Genomic DNA, 26,835 nt, shown 5'->3' with positions numbered 1-26,835 from the left:
TTGCTGGATACTACCGAAGATTCATCCAAAACTTCTCCAAGATCGCTAAACCGCTCACCACCTTGACTCAAAAAGGTGTGATGTTTAAATGGGAAGATAAACAAGAAGCTGCCTTCCAAACGTTAAGACAAGCCCTGTGCAGCGCACCAATCCTGTCTCTGCCAGAAGGAACCGAAGACTTTGTAGTCTACTGCGACGCATCAAACCAGGGGCTTGGGTGTGTATTAATGCAGCGAGGAAAGGTCATTGCCTACGCATCGAGACAATTGAAAATACACGAGGTCAACTACGCCACGCATGACCTCGAATTGGGAGCAGTAGTGTTCGCCCTAAAGATCTGGAGGCACTACCTTTACGGAACAAAGTGTACTGTCTTTACCGATCACAAGAGCCTTCAGCACATTCTCAACCAAAAGGAGCTCAACATGAGGCAAAGACGATGGGTAGAACTACTGAACGATTACGAGTGTGAAATTCGTTATCACCCAGGTAAGGCAAACGTAGTAGCAGATGCCTTAAGTCGAAAGGAATACTCGGGACGCCGAGTAAAGTCATTAACGATGACAATCCATTCACACCTGTCCACACAAATCAAAGAGGCTCAGCTGGAGGCCTTGCAACCGGAAAATGTGACAGGTGAGGCATTAAGAGGAATGGATAAAAATCTAGAAGTCAAAGACAACGGAGTTCGTTACCTCATGAACCGAATCTGGACACCGAAGTTCGGTGGTTTCCGAGACGTCGTCATGAACGAAGCACACAAGACTCGATACTCCATCCACCCAGGTTCAGATAAGATGTATCTGGATCTCAAGAAGTTGTACTGGTGGCCAAACATGAAAGCCGAAATTGCTACCTATGTAGGCAAGTGTTTGACTTGCACCAAGGTCAAAGTGGAATATCAGAAACCCTCAGGACTACTACAACAGCCTGATATACCTGAGTGGAAGTGGGAACGGATAACCATGGACTTCATAACCAAGCTACCTAAGACCACGGGTGGGTTTGATACCATATGGGTAATCGTAGACAGATTGACCAAATCAGCGCACTTCCTGCCGATAAAAGAAACCGAAAAGATGGAGAAACTGACTAGGACGTACATCAAAGAGATTGTATGACTGCATGGCGTGCCAAAATCCATTATCTCAGACGGGGATAGTCGATTTACCTCGCGATTCTGGCAATCACTTCAGAAATCCTTGGGAACTAGGCTGGACATGAGTACAGCCTATCACCCACAAACCGACGGGCAATGTGAGAGGACCATTCAGACGATAGAAGACATGCTTAGGGCGTGTGTGATAGACTTTTGTAAAGCTTGGGATACCCATTTGCCACTTGTCGAATTCTCGTACAATAACAGTTATCACACTAGCATCAAGGTTGCACCATTTGAAGCCCTCTATGGCCGCAAGTGCAGGTCACCTCTGTGCTGGGCTGAAGTGGGTGACACGCAACTAGCTAAGGGACAAGTCCTTAATAGCACTCTCACTGGTCCGGAGATAATAAGAGAAACTACAGAGAAGATTGTTCAAATCCGAGAACGATTAAAAGCTTCTAGAGACAGACAGAAAAGTTACGCGGATAACAGACGAAAGCCTTTGGAATTCCAGGTTGGGGATCGTGTGCTATTAAAGGTCTCACCCTGGAAAGGTTTAATACGTTTCGGCAAGCAAGGAAAGCTGAACCCTAGATACATCGGACCATTCGAAATCCTTGCCAGGATTGGCCCGGTAGCATATAAACTACGATTGCCACAAGAACTGAATAACGTACATCCTACCTTCCACGTATCGAACTTAAAGAAATGTCTATCCGACAAGACCCTCGTGATACCACTCGACGAAATTGAAATCAACGAGAATCTCCACTTCGTGGAAGAACCGGTAGAAATCATGGATCGAGAGATCAAAAGAACAAAGCAAAGTCGTATTCCCATTGTGAAGGTCCGCTGGAACGCTAAGCGAGGACCCGAATTCACCTGGGAATGCGAGGATCAGATGAAACAAAACTATCCACATCTCTTCCCAAATTCTTGATGTCCCAGTCAAAAAGCTAATTTCGGGACGAAATTCCTTCTATCGGGGGGATGATGTGACAACCATCAAATTTTGGTCTAGTCAAAGTCAAATAAAGTCAACAAGTCAAACCGGTCAACTCTACTAACTCTTGTATAGGGTTCACTTTATGTAATTACTGTACAACTCACTATTTTAATAAGAAATCATCACTTGAAAAGTTGTATTTTTAGATTTCTTGAACCCTAATCGGAGTAAGTGAGGTAGCAAAGCGATAAAACACTATTACATACCCTTCGGAGGTGTGTAAGACTCTTAAACATGGCAAAACGGGGTTTGCGGACCTTGCGTTTCAAAGCCAAACACTCAAAAAGGTCACAAGAGAAATCTCTCCCAAATCTCTCCAAGTATGTGAAATCTCTCCCAAATCTCTCCAAGTATGTGAAATCTCTCCCAAATCTCTCCAAGTATGTGAAACCTCTCCCAAATCTCTCCAAGTATGTGAAATCTCTCCCAAATCTCTCTAAGTATGCCAAATCTCTCCAAGTATGTGAAATCTCTCCCAAATCTCTCTAAGTATGCCAAATCTCTCCAAGTATGTCAAATCTCTCCCAAATCTCTCTAAGTATGCCAAATCTCTCCAAGTATGTCAAATCTCTCCCAAATCTCTCTAAGTATGCCAAATATCTCCAAGTATGTCAAATCTCTCCCAAATCTCTCTCAAAATCTCTCTCAACTTCTTATAATCACTCGGGGCATCCCGACCCTCGAATTTGACGAAAACAGCTTGAAAACGAAAGTCTACGCGAAAAACAGTCTTAAGGAGCCGAAACCTTCTTAGGAGTCGAAACCTTCTTAGGAGCCGAAACCTTGCATCATAACCGAAACCCCCCTCAGCCGAAATGGACAGAGGGCTCGGTCTATTTCGGTCCCCTGACCATTCCGAACCGAGACTTGACCTTCGGCTCTCCACTTCCCACCTTCGGTCCGAGAAGACTGCACCTTCGGTCCGAGAGGCGACCCTGCGCAGCCGAACCCTACTCTCGGTTCCTCTTCTACTCTCGGTTCCATGAGCATTGACCGAACCTCCGACCCTGAATTTTGGAAATTGACAATTTTTGCCCGGTTTTCAACATTTTTAGCGTTTTGAGCCCGTTTTTCGAGATTTTAACACGGGATTTTCACCCAAACCCGTACTTTAACATAATAAACCATAAATATTCATATTTAATTATATTTTTAAGAAAATCCTTACTTAGGAATAAAAATCTAATGGGTATGGCTTAGAGGTGGAGTGTTGACCTTGCTTTAGTGTATGACACAAGCAACCACCCCATGCCCACTCCATGAACCACCCTTGTCCTTCCACCATACCTAGTCATTCCATAGTACCTTTTCCACCATTTTTCAGCCACACACTTGGTCAAGAGCTGGAAAGCCCTCCCCTCTCATCACATTTCCCTCATTCCCCTCATTTTCCACCAAAGAACAAATTTCATTCTCTCTCACTTTCTCTCTCTAAATTTCGAGATTCAAGGCTATTCTCCAGACTTTTCTTCTACTTTTGGTAAGTATTATCATCCTCCATATGATTATTTCACTCCTTTCTACTCAAATCATAGGTTGCTTACACAAACTTCATCATAATTGTGTTAGTTCTTGGAATCTTCAAGCAACCTTCTAAGTGTTCTTGAATTGAACACTACCTTTCTTCAACATCCACCCACTGAAACCACACAAGGTGAGTTCATACCCCTATCTTTTCATGTTTTTCTTAAGTTTTAAGGGGGGGAATACAAGTTAAAACACCAAGAACACAACTAAAATTACTCAACAGCTTTCATCAGAAAAGTTTAACTCCATTCACGGACTGTTTTGGTCAACTTAAACATTTTAGTTTTCAAAACTGTATTAGGTGAAAATAGTTCAGGCTCATACCTTTAAAATGACTATTTGCACATCACCATATGATTTTTGTACAATTTATGGTGATTTTTACAAAACTGCCTATCATTTCAAGAACAAATCCGGACCAGTCTGTGAATATGGGCTTTTTCACACAAGTGGGAAGTCACTAAAAATCATAATAAAATTTATGAACAAACTAGACACATTTTCCAAACTCTTAGATTTTATAGATTCTGATTTGGACTCTTGATGATTTTTCTATAAATCTTCTAAGGACAGGAATAGAAATGTTAACACTAGAAAAATGTTATCTATTCATTCACACCTTGTAACTTGTTGAGCAAGGTGTGTATCATTATGTGCATATATGTGTTATATTATATGTCATTTTGTCTTAGTAAATAGACATACAACAGAAAACAAAATGGATTTTTACCTCCAAAGATGGTAACTTATTTAAAATAAACAAAGTTTATATCCATTGCATTCAAACATTTTGATAGACTATTGTAAGCTTAGTTTATGTTCACTACTACTACTATCATTTGATAAACTATAATAGGTATAGTTTATGATACACTACACAACAAGTTCATTACTAAAGGTTTCATTTACACAAAAAGGGTTTTCATTCACTTCACGTAAATCCGTTAATGACTAAATTGTGAGACATTCGCTTCATGTTACTTTTCAAGTAATGCACTATAAGTCATGTATTGTAACCAAAGTCTCTTTGAGGGAGAGCGTGATAGTTGTGTATAGATCTATATTGGGATTGACACCCCACACCTTGCTGCTAGCTACAGTAGGACCTCGAGGTCTACGGGTGACAAATGTCATATAAGTTCCGACGCCTGAAGAACGTCGTTTCAGGCCATCTAAGTCATAGTATGGTTATAATAACTCACATAAAGTATTAACAACTCATAGGAATTACACGAATTTCATTAAATCAAACGAGTTTATGTCAATTTAAACTTGCAATGTTTTACTATAAGTATGGACATTACTTGTACATTTTGGTTTCTGAATTTAAGGCTGCAATTCACACTCTAAGGAAAATATTGGATTTTTCTGGAATGAACATTTACTTTTACAAAGGAAAGAGGTTTTCATCACTACATTCAAAAGCTTATGAACTCACCAACTTAATTGTTGACACTCTTTCAAACTACTTGTATTCTCAGGGAATAAATAAATAGGTAAACAAGCGCTTTTGAGGATGGGACGTTAAGGCGTCAAACATCTAATTTTTGTCAACATAATGTAATTGATTTGGAAACATGTAAACATATACTATGATGTAACTTTTTCAATTATATTTATGTTGGTTGTGCTTACTTTGATCACTATTAAAATTGTTGTTATGATACTATACATGAGGTCCTCCACCCCCGGACGTTTCCGCCATCCTTGGTTTGGGGGTGTGACACTAGTGTTTAACAATAGGTTTACTCTTGATTAGTTCTTGAAACATTCAAGATATTTAAGACTCCCACTGACCTCTTGACATATAAGACTCTCTTGTCAAGAACCATTCCTTGACAAACAAATACTCAAGAGTTAGTGTGGGTTCTTATCAAGACAAACACTTCACACAATCGGTCTTGATTGGTCTTTGTCTTGTCCAAGACATCACAGCTTACCAATTTCAAATGTGCAGGAATAAGAAGACATTTTCTACTCCACATTTGATGAGTGTTATAAACCTTCTTAAGATGATGTCACTCAAGTCACAATCTTGGAGTACGACTCTAAGGCTTGATTTTGGAACGAAGTATGAGTCACCTTTTGATTAAACCATTTCAACAATTTCCAATTCCTCTTCTTAGCCATACTAGTGCACTAAGATTTACTTAGAGGATCAATTGTGATATGGTTTCATAATCAATGAGACGATCATAAAACATGATACTAAAGTACTCTCCCATCTTCTCAGATTGGAGAAACTTTTATCTTTCTGCCTAATTGATTCTTCTTATTCGTTCTGCTATACATTGAAACCTTTTCAATGATTCAGAATTACACTTAATCTTGTAAGCATAACCATATTTTCCAAACTTTTTAGCAAATCATGACGAATATTCTTATCGTTCTTTGTGGCGGACTTGACCTAGTGCATAACAATGCGTACTAGATCTCCTATTCCTTCACTTTAATCACATACTTATGTGAACAAAGAATTAGTCTTAATTTCCCAAATACGAAGGTTCTCATTCATCATACAATACCAGTTGCATGATTCCAATTTCTGTCCAATTGAAACTTGGGTGATAAGAATCATTCCTTATTTGGAAATTTCTGACACTACCACAAATAACATAACTAGGAATCACATCCTTTTCAATATTGCTATCAATAGAAACATACAAACATCAATTTTCACAAATGTCATTGCAAGGATATATAAATAAGACAAAAACAAAATTTTATTTTATTTATAAAAGTGCGGAAAAAAAATTTGTCCTTACAATGCAATTACAAATGAAAACTATGTACTAAATATTTCTAAGCAATCTATTCTAACTCTTAAAAAGCAGCTCAAAAATCCAATCATCGAACTATGCGATCGAAATCCATTTCTTCGCGATCAGACTCAGCATACTTTTTCCTTTAAGCTTCCTTTTTTTTCGATCCTACAAAACATCAAAATGTAATCATATCACACCATGTATTAAGAATCTACAAATAGGAACTTAATAGAGTTAGATAGTGGATTTTACCTGAAGCAGAGTCATACATCTTGACTCCCCCATCCTTGCGATCCCTCAGTTAAATACGGTAGCTTCGCATCCAATGCCCCTTCTCTTGGCAGTAGAAACAAGTAGACTCTTTTGGAATAGCACACGGGACAATCTCAGACTTAGCCTTTTCTGGACTTCCAATGTCCATGGAAATTTGGGAGGTTGATTTACCGGTCAAATTTGCTTTACCAGTGCGCCAAATCATTTCTGATTCAGCAGAAATAAGCAAATAGGTAAGATCAATGAGGGTCACGTCGTGGTCCATCATATAGTACTCTCTAATGAACTCATTATATGAGTCAGGAAGCGATTGAAGAACCAACTTAACAGCCAGCTTTCCTGAGACTTCGACACCCAACATTCCCAACCTATCAATATGCAACTTCTTATCCAAGACATGAGCACATACATACTTTCCATTTTCGTGTTTGCTTGCCAATAGGGCTTGAGTGACCTTGAACTTTTCAAGTCTTTGAACACGTGGGTCAGGGAGAATTATTGGAGGAGGTGGAGGAAGTGAAGCATGATTTCCTTTTCCACAATCCAATCGTAGAACATCATCTTCATGTGGAAAGCATTTTCCAAGGGATTCAGGAAGACCATAGTTGTTAGATTTTGACATCTACAAAATGGGAGAAATTCAAGTTAGTTGATTCAATCCTTAATATAACACCCAAATGAAATATTAAGGGTAGGATCCAACACAATATTCTACAACTCGGAAGAGGGATGCCGTAATCCAGTTGCAAAATATTTGAAGGTAGGTAAATGACGATTTACCAATTTCCACCATGAAAAACGAAAATTGAAAATTAGGTTTTAAATGAATTGAAACTCCTAGATCTTTTGAGATTCATTGAACTTTTCAATGGCATGTTTAATCTCGATTATGCCCTTCATTTTTGTTACTGGGATGTCGAGGATCACAAACAAGGTGTGGATAACCATGAAAATTAGCTTGGTACTCTCGAAGATGTCTATCACCTAATCAATGTGCCGGTTAACCACACACGCTCCATTGATCTATGATAATCTACGAGCTACCCATTGTCATCCTTTATTGGTCCCATATTAGTGTGCCGGTTAACCACACACTAGGGATGAGATTTAGAACCGGAAAACCGGACCGGAACCAGAATCAGACCGGAACCGGAACCGGTATAACCGGAAATTTCTTAAACGGTCTGGGTAGTGGGTTCCAAAATTACTCTTATCCGGGTTCCAGGTATTTCGAGTACGGTTCCAGCTGGTCCGGGTAATCCGGGTTTTTGAACCGGATATATTTAAAAAACCGGAACCATTTTTAATGGACCGGAACCGGTATAGTGGGCCAAGGAACCGATTTAGTGTCTAAGGAACCGATATAGGGCAAGGAAAAGGGTTATCTGTGGTGATCGACAACTCTCGCCTACTCTCGCTTTTCTCTTGCTCGACGTCAACAAAGGATCCTCAATAGTTGTGATCGGCAATCATCAAATACTTTCAATCTCGTTTTTTTGCCCTTCCCTGTGATCAACGACAACAACAGGAGTCAGGAACTACAAGAGTGACTAAAAACACAATTTTTATTCTCCTCTGTGATCGACAACATTCATCTCATTTTGATTTTTCTTTCATTCATTCCCAATTGAACTTCAAATCAATCTCCTACACTTAATTAAAGAGCAATGGTGGATAATTGAGTACATAACAATGAAGATACACAAGTAAGTTGTCAAAAATTTTGATTTCATGTGTCATGATGATTGTGTTTTTTTGTTGTGTTTCAATATTAATGTTAACATTCAAACATTATGTTATGTAATGGAATCAACTATTGATATTTGTGTTTCAAGATTAATGGAATCAATGTGATTTACACTTGTGAGTTGTGAGTATGCATACAGAAAGTTAATAAAGCAATCTTGGTATTCCAGTTTGTGATTCCATTCTTGTCTCTGATTCCATTCCTATTACGAAACAGGTGGTCAATCACGGAATCCCGAAAAAGTTGGATTTACACAAACAATATCGATTATGTCCTAGGGGTATTTTTGGAAAAGTTGCCATATTTTAGTTTTGGATGTTTAGGATTTTGTTTTGCAGTAGAGGTTAAGCTAAAAACATGCAAATCATCAAAGGGACTTAAAAACATGTGAATGAATATGTGGAAAGTGCATATAAGAGGCAGGGGTATTTTCGGAAGTTTTCTTATTTACTAGTTTTTATTCCAGTTTTAGTGTTTTACTAGGATTGTTTTGTGTTTAGTGAAAATGGACCTTCGTGTGGTATTTTTATGTAGACCAGAAAAAGTTTTCAATAAAAAATACTTAGATTCTAAGTATTTTTTGTTTATCCCCTGTTTTCCCAGTTGGTTACTTGAAGTGCTTCATATTGTTACATTCTTTTGTTCTTCCTGGTGTTAACTTTGTACACAAGTATATTAGTTAAATTAATATTAATATATTTATTAATTAATAAATGAATATTTTATTTTATTTTAATGTAGTATTTTAAAACGAGAGATAGATGATTACAATAATACAAATGATTAAAGAAGACAAAGAGATTATCTTAAATTAGGAATTAGATTACAAGCAGATTGAGATAACATCATTTTACAGATAAACTAATTAGTACACCAAACAACATAGTATTTCACAGACAGACAAATTAAACATTAACATCAACAACACTGTACCGAAACGTACTGTATGAACGTTTGGTATAGTGGCAAGAAAGCATGGGAAGATTGGAAGGTGCTGGTACGACAAATTAAACATTCTTTTGTTCTTCCTGGTGTTACCTTTGTACACAAGGTGCTGGTGGAGATAATCCCCTGTGATTATATTTGATTCTTTGTGCAACCCCTACATTACACATGATTCATCAGAAATAGATATATGCATCACTGTTATGAAAACCATCACTAAATAAACACTATGAACAATTTTTTTTGCCATATTTAATGGTTTCCGGTTCCATTTTTGGGTTTCCGGTTCATTCCGGGTCTAATACATGAATCCGGTTCCAATGTTCAATTTCCGGTTCCAACCGGTTCCATACCTACTTTACCCGGTCAGATACCCGGAACCGAACCGGAACCGGTTCTTGTATATCGGTCCGGTTATCGGGTCTTATAATATGTCAATTCCGGGTTCCGGGTTTTCCGGGTCCGGGTCCAACGGTTCGGGTTTGGACCCACTTTCATCCCTACCACACACGCTCCACTAACGACCAACAAGGTGAAATGTGCAATTTCATGGATTAGCACCAACTGCACATTTTTCCTAAAGTAACTAAGATTTGGGAATTTATAAAGGTGTTTAGTTACTTCGTATTTCATTATACTTATAATGGAAGGTTTGCGTCCTATCCTACCCGTTCGGCTAACGACCCTCCACTAGTCAAGGGTGCGGTGGGTAAGAGTGGATACCCAATGGCGGTCATTTTACAGGCCGCTTCCTTAAACACCCCTTATAGACCAGCTTCGTGAATGAGGCCTACTAACGGTAAGACTGACATTTACTTATATATATATATATATATATATATATATATATATATATATATATATATATATATATATTAAAATTTTAATTCTATATAGTATATGAATGTATTTTATACATTTAAAATACTAGGTGGTTTAATCTATTAATAAATTAAACTTTTAATTTGATTAATCTTGAACCATATTAATATGGATTTATTAATTTTCTCTTTTAATCAAACACTTAATTAATTTAATAAAACCATAAGGGTGTAATTTGAACTTTTCAAAAACACTAGGGTTCTAGAATTTAACATTTCAAAAATTAATACCTTTTAATTAAATTTTAAATTCCAAAACTTGAGGACAAATTTCGAAACCTTTCAAAATATCAGGGTTTAACTATTTAAATTTCAAAAACTAAAACTTTTAAGTTCAAATTTAAACTATAAAACCTAAAGGGTGTAAATTGAAACTTTTTCAAACTTACTAGGTCAAATATTTGAATCATAATAATCCTATATTATCCATATTTAACCAAATCCATAAAGTTTGATAAGGATAAACATTCCAAACATAAAAAATCGATTTTAGGCAAGAAAAACGAGTTTTGGAAGTAATCATCAACAAAATATGGCCAGAAAATCGAAAATCCCGGCACCAGACCCCTGGGCTCATCAAGTCCACTATGGAACTCGTCGAGTAGGACCTACTCGTTGAGTCCATACATGGACTCGGTGAGTCAGCTAGTCAGAAGGCAAAAAATTCGATTTTCTTAAACTTTGGCAATTCACTTTTGCATCTATTCACTAGAAAAACGACCTAGGCTCTGATACTACTGATGGGTTATGAGCATAACATCATTCCTATGGTGTACATGCAACCCTAATTGCTTTGATCTAGGTTTTCTACTATGAACACAACAACATTGAATACCAAAGCACAGATCCTAAGAACTAGCATACAACAATCAAATTGACATATAAACTAGGGTTTAGATCTTACCTTTCTTGTTATGTAGTAATAACAAGTTCTCCTTGAATATCCTTGACCTTTGAAAACTTAGTGCCTCAAATGTTGCACCTCTAATGGAGTCACAAACACCACTAGCAACAAGATGACTTAGGAGAGGGGGGAGGAGGCACAAAATTCGTCCAGGGTTCTCTTAGAGGTGTAGGCACGAATTTGGTGGCCTAGAGGGTTCCTTTTATAGTTAGGCTTCTAGGGTTATCATCTTGGAAACCCTAATCCAGTTGTTTAGTCCTTAAGCAGCCCAATAGATCCTTCCAGAAGGCCCTTGGACGATTTCTATATGGACTCTCATATAGAATTCGTCCATTGCATCCTTATGGATCCTAAGCCCAACTTTGTAACTATCTTATAATTACAGTATCAGTCCCCTTTATTTAATTAATCTCTTTTGACCACAAAATTAGTTCTAAATTAATTCTTGATCAATATTAATTAAACAACATGATTTCTCTTTTAATATATTATTCACATAATATATTAATAAATCATAATTAATCATCTTTCTCCTTAATTCATCCTATCAGTTGCTATGGTGAAGGCAACCCAAAAGGACCATGCTCATAATAGGGTCAAGTACATACCAAAATAGTTATGGGCTTAGACACCTAATCCAACAAAACTCTCCTCAAACTCCTACACATAACATCTCTTTTAATTACTATTTCCTACTTATAGCCCCTTTAAGGGTCAACTCTGGTCAATGGTCAAGTCAAAGGTCAACACTTTGGTCAAAGTCAACCATCTGGTCCAAGTCAACATTCTGGTTGACTCAACTCGCTGAGTTAGTCCATCAACTCATCGAGTCCTATAATTCAGAGAATCTCGAACTCGCAATCTAACTCGTCGAGTTACCCTCTAACTCGCCGAGTTTCTCCTTATGATAGAATCGAGACTTTCCGTTTGAACTCGTCGAGTCCTTCCTTTGACTCGTCGAGTTCTCCTTCATACAATTCGGGACATTTTCTATCAACTCGTCGAGTTCATCCTTGGACTCGGCGAGTTCGTGGATCTTCAAGTCCATAAACACGTCCAACTTGCTGAGTCATCTTCTAGACTTAACAAGTTTGCTCATTAACAGAAAAGGTTGGGGAACCACGACCCAACTCGCCGAGTCCTAAGAACGACTCATCGAGTCCCCCAAAGTCTAATTCCATACAACCGATTTTAGTCGGGCTTAATGCATCCAAAACATAGATCTGGCCTTCTAGGGTCGATATAACACGTAAAGTTACAAACTTTACATGCATGCATGGGTTATCTAGCTCAAAAGGCCTTAAAATGGGGTTCAGAAGTTGCATGGGACTCCCATGGCCCTAAAGTTGGCACCTTTATGCCATGGAGTCCCTCAAAGGTTCCAGATCTTAAGTCTCAACCCCAAACATGCTTGCATCCATGAATGGTTCCAAATATTGCTCCTTAAAGCCCTAAACTACTCCATGAAGGGATCTAATAAATGAATGGTCAAGGTATAGACTTTATATCTCAGATGAACTGGAAATGGAGCACAAACTCTGGATCTACTTGTTTCATCTTGATCCCCCAAGCTTCCTCTTCCTTCTCAAGCTTCAAAATCACTAAGAACACACAACAATGGCTTAAGAACACTCACAAAGGGTTAGGGTTTCGAATAAGGGTTTTCTGGACTAAGGGAGGTGATGAGGGAGGCCAAAATGGGGTGTTAAGGTCTTTAAATAGGGTGAAAACCCTAAAAATTAGGGTTTCACTCTGGCAGTCCTACCCGTCGAGTCGAGGCTCCTAGTCTCGCCGAGTAGGTTTCAAGTCCCGCGTCCAAAAGAATTCCATTCCTACTAGACGAGTTTGGGGCCTCCAACTCGTCGATTCCATTTGCAAAAGTGAATAATTCTTATTAAAATGCATACTAGGAATCGGGCATTACAATGCTGATGGGACTTATACATAGCAAACAATCATATGTGTGCATGCAACCCTAGTTGAAGGATCTATGTTTTCACTATTAGTCATACACGCATTGAACACAAAAACAAGAAACCCTAGAAGGCATGCATAATTTTCGAAATTTGCTACAAAATAAAGTTAAGAAACATACCTTTATTGTTATATTATAATAACAATGGATTCCTTGAAGATCTTGAACTTTGAGAGCAAGTAAGTGTCACAAGTGTAACACCTCTAATGGCTCACAAACACACTAAGCAAGAGGATGACATGAGAGAGAAAGAGGAGGCTATGATTTTTGGCTCTTCTTAGGGTTTAGGAAGCCTAACATGACCGAAATCCATAAGGGGTTATGCCCTTTATATAGTTGTTGGTTGCTTAGGGCCAAAGCTAGGGTTAAGATAAGGAAACCCTAATCCTTTTGCTTAAGGCCTAAACAACTCATGGATCCTCATCCATAAGGCTATGAACGAAATTTCTAGGGCCTTCCCTAGAGAATTTCGTCCATCCCTCCTAGGATGGTTCAAGAGCCAAATTCCACAGCTATCAATAAATTGCAAAAGAGCCCCTGCACTATTAATTAATTCCTTTAATCCCAAACTAATTCCAAATTAATTTTTGATTAAATATTAAATAATAATATGATTTCTAATTAATATATTATTTCCGTAATACATTAATAAATCATTTATGTCAATTTATTATTCCAAATAATAAATTCTTCCTCTTTCTCAATTTATCATCATGTCAAGTTGCTAGTATGAAGGCAACCCAAAAGGACGGTGCTACTATCAATTCAAGTATATACCAATTATAGTTATGGGTTTAGACACCTAATCCAACTGTATCCCACTTGGATAAGTCTAATAACTTATAATTGCAAGTATAACTTCAAAAATTGACTAGCAAATTGTAGCTCTCAAAGTCGTTGTCGAACTCTGACACAGTCAGTTATGTGTCCTAATATAAGTGATCATATATTCCTCTGTTCTACAAGATATCGTATGGACATGAGACATGGATTACAATTAATCTCTCTGTCCAAGATTTGTTTCCCGATTTCTGATTTATGACGACTGAAACCAGACTACTAATTGAACATATCAATTCAGTTCAGGCTTGGCCAAGCGCTTTAGATGTCATCATCAAATCATCAAGGGGACCACATATATCGCTTTTCCCGTTAGGGCAAAAGGAACGGATAAACTTCAACTTATATGTTTGCACTATTCACTCATCAAATCACGTACAACAATATGTTTTATAACATCAAGTTACTGATGCGTTTACGTATTATCAATGCACAACTAACTTGTAAACAACAACTCATATATCTCAGTTTTAAGAATATAAGATATTATCGTCTCAAAATTACTCGTGATAAAATCCATGAAGTAATTCTCTGAGCGTGGGTAATCCAATACTCAAATCTCTATTTCAGAAGTACTCGTGAATATTGCAGCAAACCATTGTCATGTCTAAACCATTAGACAATATACAACCAATTCATGATAGTCTTAATTCACTACTTAATCCCAAAGTATGATCAACTGTGGATGTTTGAATAATTCAATTATTCGGGAAGTAAAACGTGCAAAGTGAAACACAATAATAACCTAATTAACTATGGTCTCAAAACTATTGAATATAAATAAAACACTTATTATTTAATCACCATATTAATTAAAATTTATTAATTGTACAATGTATTGATTAATAAACTATTACACTTGAATTAAACATTAGTCATGCCATGTTCTAAACATGCATACTATGTTTCTCTATATGGTCCTTCCTTTGTGAACAGATCAATTGGATATAATTCCAATGATGCTCATATCACAATTCTAAATCCTTATTATAAGTGTAAGAATTTAAAATTCTTGTCACTACTAGAGTGCGTTAGAGTTAAACCTTAAATGCAATGATCTTTTGTAATGTCGAGGCTTCAAAGTCACAAAGACTTCACCAACGATATTACAAAATGTTCCATTGAAACTTTGTTACTTAAAACAATTCAATGGTAATGAAGTATCAAATTCAAGGTACACTCTTTGAACATCTTCCTTGCCAAAAGTTCCACACTCACATGTAGATTTCAACAACCAACTCCCACTATGGAAACATTTCCATACTCCCACATGACCATCAATTTTGATCAAGAATCATCTTAATCCAAAACATGTCAATATGATCCGTCCAAATTAATACTATACTTTCAACTGTCCAAAAGCAACCAATCTTCAGGTAAAACCTCAGAATGTTCTTGAAAGTTGTTCAATAACTTCAGTCACATCCTGTTCTAGTCCTTTTTCCCTCTCAATGCCCTAGGTATTTGGAAAATCAGAAAAAGTGAATATTATATTATATGTAATCAATCCTATATCTGAAGCATATGAGATTCGATACATAATGTCTTACATAAAGACATGATACTTGATCAGACTCTTGCTATAATATTTCCATATATAGAATTTCCTATGTTGAATAATTTCAACACGATATTCATATATGTCCATGACTAAGTTCCATTAAAATCCTTCAATCTAAACTTTTAGATTTGAAATGAAGTATAAGTACCTTCTCCCCTAAATCCTTCTGTAGCGAAGCAATTCCCAAATATTGCAAATTTGAAAATTTTGCTTCTTACAAATAGTATTGCCAGCTTGCAATACTTAGCATAACAATTATGTTCTCACTTGCATAACGATTATTGCTCCCACTAGCTTTGACATGTACCCAGAAATCAATTGGACTTCAGAAATCAATACTCTTTAACTTTCTTACTAAAGTTCAGATTTATGATACGTGATGCATTAATCAGTCTTCATCTAGACTTCTCAAGCTCATACACCTTTCATTAGATAGCATATGTGTATGTTTAAACCCTTTCAGAACTTATAGCAATATGTCCTGAACGTTCGAACTATTTCTTGCCATTTCTCACAATTCGAACAATGAAAAGGGATGTCGTAATCATATACGAATTTGAGAACGCAATTATCACAATTGCTAACCACAATGATATTAATCAGACTTAAAATATACTGGCGAAAATGTTTCCTCATAATCCTTTTCATGAATTAGAGTGAAAACCTTGCCACCTGGATTTTATGGTGTATGTGTTCCTATCCATGTGAATCTGTCATTTCCAACCTACAATCATAAGATGAGGTTGATGACAAAACCAAAATCAAATTTTGTTTTCCTTTCATGGACTGAACTTTGCTTATTCTTAATTTCTTGCCATCTGGCAGCACAAGGGCCTACCAATGCTTCCAAGTTGTCAAACAACTCACTCATATTGATCAATGTACTATCACTGACCAACATGCTCTGCCTTTTGGAGTCAAATGAGAACCATAAAACTCATAAGCATTGTCAACTCAACTGGAAGGTGCATAGAAATAAGAATGTGTCAACTGAACACGATAGGTCATCAACCTTAGGTCGTGTGCTAGTGATAACTAAACGGTTTATTCTTGATTGACTCTTGAAACTCTTCAAGACCAATAAGACTCCCACTGACTTCTTGACATATAAGTTTCTCTTCAAGGAACAATCCTTGACAAGCAGAACAAATATTCAAAAGTTAGTGTGGATTTTTGACAAGAAAAACACTTCACTGAATCGGTCTTAGTTTTATCCTTTGTTTTAACCAAAACATCATAACTACCAATTCCAAATGTGCTAGAGTAAGAAAACATTTCTACTCCACATTTCATGAGGTGTTATAAGCTTACTTAGTTTGAAATAAGCTTCTAGATACGATTTGTAGTTACTAGAGTATGACGCTAAAACTTGATTGGAAACGAAGTATGACTCATATCTCGATTAAACCATTTCAACAATATTTGATTCTTCTTCTTAGTCAAACATTTGCACCAAGATGTTCTTCAAGGATCAATTTGTGACATGGTTCCACAATCATTAAGACGAAGGCTTGACCATGCACATCATCCTGAAGTTTTATAAATGATTTACGGTTTTGGGATACTCTGATATATGATTGTGACTCCTGGAAACTTTGTTTTTGTAAAACTTATGGATTTGAAATGGTTTTGAAAAATAAAGAATTTTGTCTTGATTTTGGAATGTTACAGAAGAAGAGATAGAACGAGAAGAAATGAGTGGGGTGGGGTGGGGGTACTTTAATGTTTTTTTTAAGTTAAAATTAGAAAAGAAAAAACGTACAAGAATATAAAAAAGGGCAAATAAGTCATTTCACAGGCTTAAGGACCATCTATGCAAGTTTTAGAAACTATAAGGACCAAGTTTGTCAATAAAAATTAACAGAAACTGAACTTATAAATTTTAGTAAATGACAAAGACCATTTATGTAATTTTGTCTTATAATACAACTAATTAATAATTATCACGTGAATATTTTATATTATATATATATATATATATATATATATATATATATATATATTAAAGTTGTGGAATAAAGGAATAGTAAACTTGTGATACTTTGTCCAAGTTTGGTCCCTTGATTTACATATCCGGTCCCTATACTTCTTTAATTAATTTATTCATGTTCTTTTGTTTGTGCTCCATTCAACTTCCCATTTTTTTGGCAGAATTGGTCTCTGTATTATTGTTGGAAGTTAGGAATACTAAATTTGGATGTTTTTTTGCAACTTTGGTCATTATTCTTTACCCATTTTGACACTTTTGGTCCTTGCAATCAATATTTTTACACTTTTTTGGAACCTTTTAATATTTAAAGTTTGGCCACAAAACTTTAACGGTTTGACAACTTTGATCCATTTTCTAAAAAGTTGCTAATTCCTACCCCTTTAATTCTTTAGTCATTATTCCTACCCCTTTAATTCTTTATTATATATATATATTAAAGTTGTGGAAGAAAGGAATAGTAAACTTGGGATACTTTGTCCAAGTTTGGTCCCTTGATTTACATATCCGGTCCATGTACTTCTTTAATTAATTTATTCATGTCCTTTTGTTTGTGTTTCATTCAACTTCCCATTTTTTTTACATATCCGGTCCCTGTACTTCTTTAATTAATTTTTTCATGTTCTTTTGTTTGTGTTATTCAACTTCCCATTTTTTGGCAGAATTGGTCCCTGTATTATTGTTGGAAGTTAGGAATACTAAATTTGGATTTTTTTGGCAACTTTGTTCATTATTCTTTACCCATTTTGACACTTTTGGTCCTTGCAATCAATATTTTTACACTTTTTTCGAACCTTTTAATATTTAAAGTTTGACCACAAAACTTTAACGGTTTGACAACTTTGATCCCTTTTCTAAAAAGTTGCTAATTCCTACCCCTTTAATTCTTTAGCCATTTTCACACTTCTGGTCCTTGCAGTCAAAACTTTTATATTTTTTGTCCGGGGCAAAGCCCGGACTTTTCATCCTTGCACTTTCTATTTCTGTCATATTTATCAATTCGGAAACAACGTTGAAAGCTTCTGGCCCCGCGTAGCGAGGTAACCTTTCTAGTTTAAATAAATTTTCGTATAAAGAGTTAAATGACAAAAAAATAACGAAACTAAAAGGAAAAGAGATTTGGCCCGAAGGCACCATAAAGTTGGTATTTTTGTCAGTAACCAATAAACAAATAGCTCTAGATAAACTGCATGGACACGAAACCGTCTGAGAGCGCGACAGATGTATGCTTTACCATTACAAAATCAAGATTTAATAATTATCATGTCTCATGTACGATTGTGATATGTGAAAGCGATAAGAATGTATATGATTGATGCTTTGATTTTTTTGATACAAAACGATATTTAATGGGCAAAATCGGTGTGCATTTACATACAAACGCTGATTCCACAACCAATCGCTAATCCTTGAGCAGAATCTTCTTCTTCTTCTTCGTGTAGTTACTGGAGCTTTAGTGTGTTTAATCTATGTCGACGACTAAATTAAGCAGAACACATAGTATGCGTGAGCGTGTCGAAAACACTCTCTCCGCTCATCGCAACGAAATTGTTTCTCTCCTTTCCAGGTGATTAATTAAATTTCTTTTCGCGTTTTACGTTTTACATCAATTGATGCAGATTTTAGGGTTTTATGTTGTTTATAGACTGCTTATCTAATTTAGGATTTGTGTATTTATGCGCTTTGCTTAGGTATGTGGCTCAGGGGAAGGCCATATTGCAGCCCCATCAAATACTCGATGAACTTGAAAATGTCGTCGGCGACGATGCTTCACGCAAGAAGCTTATTGAGGGTCCTTTCGGAGAAGTCCTAAAAACCGCGCAGGTAATAACCCACTTCCATTTGTAATCGTTGAAGTACACCAGTGCTTGTCTTTGAGCTTTTCTTTCTGCTTTTTTTGATTCATTGTAGTACTCCCTTTCCATGAAAATGATTTTTGAATACTGATACCCTTTCTGTTTTGTGGAATGATAGGAAGGCATAGTATTTCCTCCATTTGTAGCTTTAGCAGTTCGTCCAAGACCTGGTGTTTGGGAGTATGTGCGTGTGGATGCATATCAACTGAGTGTCGAGCAGCTGACTGTTTCAGAATATCTTGTGTTCAAGGAAGAACTTGTTGGGCAGTAAGTTGCCTCCACTTTCACTTATAGTCTCTCTTTCAGATATATAGTTTCATAAATTTAACTTCTTACAGGTATAATAACTCTTATGTGCTTGAGCTAGATTTTGAGCCTTTCAATTCTACATTTCCCCGACCAACTCGCTCTTCTTCAATCGGGAATGGAGTCCAGTTCCTCAACAGACACCTCTCTTCAAGCATGTTCCGTAGCAAAGATTGTCTGGAACCACTCTTGGATTTCCTCCGCACACACAGACACGATGGACATGTGATGATGTTGAATGACAGGATACACTCCATGACTAGACTTCAATCTTCTATGGTCAAAGCAGAGGATTATCTTTCTAAGCTTCCACCTGATACACCCTACTCCGAGTTTCAATACGAGTCAGCATCACCATCTTTCTATAATTCTATTCAACATCTTTCTTTTGCTTTCCTACATTTCAACTTCAAAATTTGAACGCAGATTGCAAGGATTGGGTTTCGAAAGAGGATGGGGAAATAACGCTGAAAGAATCCTTGAGATGATGCATCTTCTATCCGACATTCTTCAAGCTCCGGATCCTTCCATTCTTGAAACTTTTCTTGGTAGAATACCAATGGTGTTTAATGTCGTCATATTATCAATTCATGGTTACTTTGGTCAAGCAAATGTTTTGGGCTTACCAGATACTGGTGGTCAGGTACATTCTTTTTATAATTAATTCAGTATGAATTTTGAATTTCATATCTATAGTTTTGTTAACATTTTTTTTTAATTACCAAAAACAGATTGTATATATACTGGACCAAGTTCGTGCCTTGGAGAACGAGATGCTTCTTAAATTAAAGCATCAAGGACTCGATATCAAACCCAAGATTCTGATTGTACGTATACTTTTATTTCTAGTCCTGTTTTTAACAGCATTCTACATTTTTTTTATTAAACTTTGTGATGTTGTAACTTATGTAAGGTGACTCGGTTGATACCTGATGCAAAAGGTACTTCATGTAACCAGCCATTGGAAAGAGTTAGTGGAACTGAACACACCCATATATTGCGTGTTCCTTTCAGAACAGAGAAAGGGATTCTTAAAAAATGGATCTCACGGTTTGATGTATGGCCTTATCTGGAGAAGTTTGCAGAGGTAAATTAAATCAATCTACCAAATTGAATTTTTATATATTATTTCATTTTTTAATGATATATGTTGTGTTACAGGATGCAGCAAGTGAGATTTCTGCTGAGTTACATGGTACTCCTGATCTTATAATTGGAAATTACAGCGATGGGAATCTTGTTGCCTCCTTGTTATCCTACAAAATGGGAGTAACTCAGGTAAGATTGTAAGAAACCTTTTTCTGAAGATAAAAACTCCACAAAGTGGTGAAATTTATTATATCTATATTGATAAAATGCAGTGCAACATTGCGCATGCTTTGGAGAAAACAAAGTACCCAGATTCAGACTTGTATTGGAAGAAATTCGATGAGAAATATCACTTTTCTTGTCAATTTACTGCTGACCTTCTAGCCATGAACAATGCAGATTTTATCATCACCAGTACATACCAAGAAATTGCTGGAACGTAAGTGTCCAAATTTTTTATGGTCAACAAAAATCCACATCAGCATCAGCTTATTTTGTTTATAAAATTCATTTCAGGAAGAATACAGTTGGACAATACGAGAGTCATTCATCTTTCACTCTCCCAGGGCTCTACAGGGTTGTTCATGGAATTGATGTCTTTGATCCAAAGTTCAATATCGTGTCTCCAGGGGCAGATATGTCCATTTATTTCTCATATACCGAAAAGGAAAAAAGACTTACATCCCTTCATACTACAATCGCAAAGTTGTTGTATGACCCTGAGCAGAATGAGGTCCACGTGTAAGTCACTTTTTTTTGAAAAACTTTTTCCTTTCTTTCAAGTTGAAAGGGATGAAAAAGAAGAATGAAATTTTGCAGTGGAAATCTAAAGGATCAATCGAAACCCATGATCTTTTCAATGGCAAGACTTGATCATGTGAAGAACATCAGTGGTCTGGTGGAGTGGTATGCTAAAAGTAGTAAATTGAGGGAATTGGCTAACCTTGTTGTGGTTGCTGGTTATATCAATGTGAAAAGGTCAAGTGACAGAGAAGAAATTTCAGAAATTGAGAAAATGCATGAGCTTTTCAAGAAATATAAATTAGATGGTCAGGTGAGGTGGATTTCAGCCCAAACAAACCGTGCTCAAAATGGTGAACTTTACCGCTATATTGCTGATGGAAGGGGCATTTTCGTCCAGGTATAATATATGAATTATGATGACATGGCGGAAGTTAACATGTTTGCCCTTCATTTTAATAAAACGTTTGTTGTTAATTTCTGTGGTATTGTTGTGTGTCAGCCTGCTTTTTATGAAGCTTTTGGGCTTACAGTGGTGGAGTCCATGACATGTGGGCTTCCAACATTTGCCACCTGTCACGGTGGCCCAGCTGAGATTATTGAAGATGGGGTGTCAGGTTTCCATATTGATCCGTATCATCCAGATAGTGCAGCAGTCACTATGGTTAATTTTTTTCAAAAATGCAAGGAGGACCCGACTTATTGGGTGAAGATATCTGAAGGAGGACTTAAAAGAATACATGAAAGGCAATAAATATATCTCATATCATATCATATCAAAAACTGATGCTTCCTCAACAGTTGAATTCAGAATTTTTATAATGTTGTAGGTACACGTGGAAGATTTACTCTGAACGTTTGATGACATTAGCTGGAGTTTACAGCTTCTGGAAATATGTGTCAAAACTCGACAGGCGTGAAATTAGACGTTATCTTGAGATGTTCTACATTCTTAAGTTCCGTGATCTGGTGAGCTTTTTTCAGAACGAAATTGTTAAGGAATCACAATTGAGATAAATTTTATTAATTCAAGATGCTTTCAAAGAACTACAATCAACCAATTTTATAGAGGACGAATCTAAATTTGGCAGGTATTGCTAAGTTACCAAAAATTCAATAGGTCACACGATTTATGGAAATCGCGTGATTTTACAACTAAAAGTGATTAATTTAAATTGGGAAATGAGACAACATTGGAGGTCTAAGCAGCGAAAATGGCTCCAAATGGGTTGCTTTGTAATGGACCTCCGGTCCATTAGAGTTTTCCATCCATATAAAGTGGGCCTTATAATTTTAATTACTTGTGATCCATATCGGTTAATCTATATCAATCTTGTTGTTTCATATCATTTACAGTTTAAGAACTTAGTTATACATAACTAAGTTGGTGTATATTATTTCAGGTGAAATCCGTTCCACGGGCTGTCGATGATGAGCCATAAAGATTCTACTCTCCTCTCCAATAACTATAAGCAGATTGCTGCTATGTTAGTATCTCACTCAACTTAAATAATGTTCAGTTCAGATCTAATTATAATTTGCCAAACGAATATTCATGTCCAGGGTTTGTATAAAAAATAAAGGCATTTGAAATAAATAGCCTTTCTATTGTCAAAACTGGTTTTAGTTTAGTAATTAGTACAAGTAATTAATAAATACTTGCATCAAGGTTTGTTCATGAACAGATTGAATAATGTTGTAAAGAAAGCATTGATTGGGATATAAAGTGAAGTCATATGCTTCGTTGGGGACAGCAGGGGTAGGAATGTCTTCACGTTGTAGTTAACATGGGAATAGATTTGATACACATTTTTTTTTTCTTTATTGGACCCGGACCCGGACCCATGTTAATTTTTTTCATCATGTCATGTCTGACACAACTGGAAATTTGCAGCCTTTTAACCACACCACGTGATACGCACAACCCCTCATCCTATCTCCTTTACTTTTTAAAGTTTAAAGAGTTTTGATGGGTCAAATCTCGTTGGGCTCCACACCAAGGTAATACTATAATCCTACTACCCTGCTACTTTCAACATTTTCCATTTTTTATTTCTTGGAAATATTATCCTATCCATCTCCATTTTCCATACTTCATTCCAATAATACCGGTGGTTGTCTTTATTTGTCATTTTACCATTTCTTCACAAGTACCATACCAATTCAAACTTTAAGCCTTTTATGCACAAATATTCTAGTCATTTTTTTGGTTAAAAACCTTTTTATTTGCTACGATAACAATAATAGTAAAATGCCCAACAATCTACTACTACCCAGCCAATAATAGAGAATTTGCTTTGTTGATGACATTAAATAACACAATGTTACACTAGATAGCTCCTCCATATAAAACGTTTTATTTATTATACATCATTATGTTACACTAGATATCTCCTCCAATAATACAATGTTACTCAATAATAGAGAATTTGTTTTATTGATGTTATCCGATTTTTTTATCATCCATTTTATAAAAAAGGGAAAGGGAAAGGGAATTTTAGTTATGTAGTGTTGGTTATTTGATTAAAAAGGGAAAGGGAATTTTAGTTATGTAGTGTTGGTTATCATCCATTTGATCGCATACCTCTTTATATGACAACTGCCTTGTTTTTTAAAGGCGCATGCTGCATGACATAAATGAATGTTTTTACCAAAAAAGTGTAAAAAGTAAAGTAGCAAATGGCAAGAAATAGAGAAAATGATGTAAAAGAGTAAGCAGCGCGTGTACTAGAAAACCATAAATAAAAAACATTCATTCATGCGAGAGAATTCATACGGCTACACTAATAACGCCGGTTCTTGTACGCAAGCTTACAATTGCATCGAATTGTGCTAAAGAAAAAATCACTTGAAACTAGTAAATCCATCCAATAATATATTTATAAATATATTGCATTTTTGTTCTCAGGGCTCGAGGAATTTTGGTTTTTTTTTTTTTTTTTCCATCCATTACCTCTTAATAATTGTGTTTTACCCTTCCACCTTCCAATCGTTTTAGTTAGTTGACAAATTCCTCTAAAGCTGGCCAAAGGAGTGAGCCAAGTAAGACAAGGCCCCAACAAGTGGCGCGTTAATGTAAGTCGCCGGTTCAGACTGAAAATAATCAGACCGGACATCGGGGAAGTGATCATGCTCGTCCGGTCCACCAACCACAGCCCCAATCAGTAGGTTCGGGTTAGGAGTCTCCGAATGCATGATCGAGAATCCAGACCCACACTCGATCTTCGCCGGATGTGCAGAGATAGACGGCAGTGACGATCCTCTGTGGTGGATCCTTAGCGGGTATCGTGGACCATATCCCACCATGTAAGACATCTTCAACGGATTGTCCCCAAGCAAGTAATCCACCTGTTTCTTTGCAATCGCTCGAAGCCGTTTAGGGGTCACAATCGACCCACCACAGTTTACAACCTTCCGGGCTTGCGTTAAGTACTTGGCGTAAGTCACGAGTAAGAAGGAAGCTGACGTCACATACTGCATGTTAGAGTCGTCCATTTTAAACAAAAGCCCCCCTGGTGTAAATTCAGATTGAGAAAAGGGTGCCCCTGGAATCAGTGAACATATGAAGTTATCCGCATGACCCTTGTAGTCATGGAGCGATTGGAGCTTTTGTACTAGAAAAGCCTGTCAAATAAATTTAATTAATAAAAATGAATCAATAATACTCATACAAGTTTCAAGTTTAAGTACCTTGGAGAGAAGAACCCTAGCACCAGCATGTTTATTATCCCAGCCAAATGTGTTATCGGTTTCAGCAGCTCCTAGGGTTTGGCCATTTGCTTGAATGTAGTTGAGGTATTTTGGGCTCCTTGTAGCTTTCTGTAACCATGCTGCTCCCCATAACAATTCATCTTCGTATCCGGAATAGGAGCAATAGTAGGGGCAGACAAATTTTTTCAGCCCGTTGCTGTAGGACCCTCTATACTTATCAGCAAACTCAAACACCTGATGTTGTCATATGAACAAAGGCTTATAAATAAATTCCACTTCTACCCTTATCAGACATGGAACAATCTCTGAATGTGTACTTACACTAATGGCCCTCTTGAGTAGGAGCTTAGAGTAAGTCCGGTCAGACTTTCTGAAAACCAAAGAAGCAGACGCAAGTGCAGCAGCTGTTTCAGCGGCCACCTCTGTTCCAGGGGTATTTCTGTCGATCTTTATCACTGTTCTAGGAGTGTCCATGTCTTCAGGTCTCTCCCAACAGGCATGATCTTTTGTTGCGTCACCCACCTTCATTTCATTGATTTACAAACAAAATCTTTAAATACATAGAAAAACAGAACAAAACAGAGCACTGAAAATAATCTAAGTAAGTACCTGAACATATATAACATCTGGTTCTGCAGTAGCTTTGAGTAGATAATCGGTAGCCCAACGAATAGCTTCTTTGGCATTCCCCAGCTCACCTTTCATCAACCCCCCAAATTCGAGCACACTCCATGACAACATTGTGGTGGTGAAGGCCATTGGAAACCCAAACTTGATGTTGTCCCCTGCATCGTAGTACCCACCAACTAAATCCACCTGCATTGTCAAATTTCACCAAAATTACAAACAGAAGAACAAAAGGTGAAAATGTCGAGTTCGGATCTCCGATTACAATGTCAGTTTAGTAGGGAGGAGGAAATGATTTACTTTCATGGCTGCTCCGTCTGAAAGACCGGAGTTTTTTCTCCAAGTCATCCTCTGGTTTGGGGGAAGTTTGCCGGACCTTTGGCCTTCAAAGAAAATGAGGGATTTGGTGAGGGCGTCTTTGTAGTTGTGGGAGGCGACGCGGCGGGGGCTGTGGGCGGGGGAAGACCTGACGGTGACGGCGACGGAGATTAGGAAGAGAAGGAAGAGGATTCGGGGAAGAGACGAGGAGGAAGAAGGAGGAGCCATTTTTGGGGTTTCCCCTTGAGAGGTGTTTGGGAAGTTGGAAGCAAAGAGTGAAAAAAGGAGTGGGAAAGTGAGGTGTTTATAAAGAGGAAAAGCTGCGTTACAATTAACGTCCTGCTTTCGTTAAAGATAGTTAAGTAGTTAAGGCAATGCCAACACTCCACCCCTGTTTACCCTGAGTATCATCTATATAAATAAAAAATAATAATGAAATAAATAAATAACTTTCCAACAGGTAACCAACATAGTTAACTAACTACAAAAACAATGGCTCTGCATTGTGGTCTTTACTAGATAAATTATAGTTATATTCATTGACCATATTTAAGGTCCTACGTCACTATAAAACCATGTTTTTCTAAACTTTAACAAAATAAGGACAACAATCCCAAATATGAGTCCGCAAACTTGCCAAAAAGCTCTTTTATGGCATAAAGCATCACCACAAA

General features: G+C 36.9%; 2 protein-coding genes across 2 annotated transcripts; one reads left to right on the top strand and one right to left on the bottom strand.

Moving 5' to 3' along the window:
- The first annotated feature begins 18,781 nt into the window (after nucleotides 1-18,781).
- On the top strand, nucleotides 18,782-23,293 carry SUS3 (sucrose synthase 3). The gene is made up of 14 exons (XM_079064871.1): nucleotides 18,782-19,080; nucleotides 19,205-19,337; nucleotides 19,488-19,636; nucleotides 19,708-20,019; nucleotides 20,102-20,318; nucleotides 20,407-20,502; nucleotides 20,589-20,762; nucleotides 20,837-20,953; nucleotides 21,037-21,203; nucleotides 21,281-21,505; nucleotides 21,584-21,905; nucleotides 22,008-22,252; nucleotides 22,336-22,474; nucleotides 22,909-23,293. The coding sequence occupies exons 1-14, from the start codon at nucleotides 18,983-18,985 to the stop codon at nucleotides 22,945-22,947; spliced, it is 2,433 nt and encodes an 810-aa protein (XP_078920997.1). The 5' UTR covers nucleotides 18,782-18,982; the 3' UTR covers nucleotides 22,948-23,293.
- Nucleotides 23,294-24,230: 937 nt separating this feature from the next.
- Nucleotides 24,231-26,485, bottom strand: GH9B13 (glycosyl hydrolase 9B13). The gene is made up of 5 exons (XM_079064432.1): nucleotides 26,144-26,485; nucleotides 25,826-26,032; nucleotides 25,538-25,738; nucleotides 25,196-25,450; nucleotides 24,231-25,129 (listed from the first exon to the last, which is right to left on the bottom strand). The coding sequence occupies exons 1-5, from the start codon at nucleotides 26,387-26,389 to the stop codon at nucleotides 24,521-24,523; spliced, it is 1,518 nt and encodes a 505-aa protein (XP_078920558.1). The 5' UTR covers nucleotides 26,390-26,485; the 3' UTR covers nucleotides 24,231-24,520.
- Between the last annotated feature and the right edge of the window lie 350 nt (nucleotides 26,486-26,835).

This window comes from Lactuca virosa, chromosome 8, assembly GCF_052849685.1.
Source record: "Lactuca virosa cultivar CGN04683 chromosome 8, Lactuca_virosa_CGN04683_v6, whole genome shotgun sequence".
Lineage (NCBI taxonomy): Eukaryota > Viridiplantae > Streptophyta > Magnoliopsida > Asterales > Asteraceae > Lactuca > Lactuca virosa.
The sequence above is the reverse complement of the archived record's forward strand: the minus strand, read 5'-3'. Positions and strand labels throughout refer to the sequence as shown.

Coding starts and splice junctions, on each gene's coding strand:
- SUS3 (XM_079064871.1), top strand. CDS start 18,983: ATGTCGACGACTAAATTAAGCAGAACACATAGTATGCGTGAGCGTGTC. Junction 21,204..21,280: donor TACCAAGAAATTGCTGGAAC/GTAAGTGTCCAA, acceptor AATTCATTTCAG/GAAGAATACAGTTGGACAAT. Junction 21,506..21,583: donor GAGCAGAATGAGGTCCACGT/GTAAGTCACTTT, acceptor GAAATTTTGCAG/TGGAAATCTAAAGGATCAAT.
- GH9B13 (XM_079064432.1), bottom strand. CDS start 26,389: ATGGCTCCTCCTTCTTCCTCCTCGTCTCTTCCCCGAATCCTCTTCCTT. Junction 26,033..26,143: donor CAGACGGAGCAGCCATGAAA/GTAAATCATTTC, acceptor TTGACAATGCAG/GTGGATTTAGTTGGTGGGTA. Junction 25,451..25,537: donor TACTCAAGAGGGCCATTAGT/GTAAGTACACAT, acceptor TGACAACATCAG/GTGTTTGAGTTTGCTGATAA.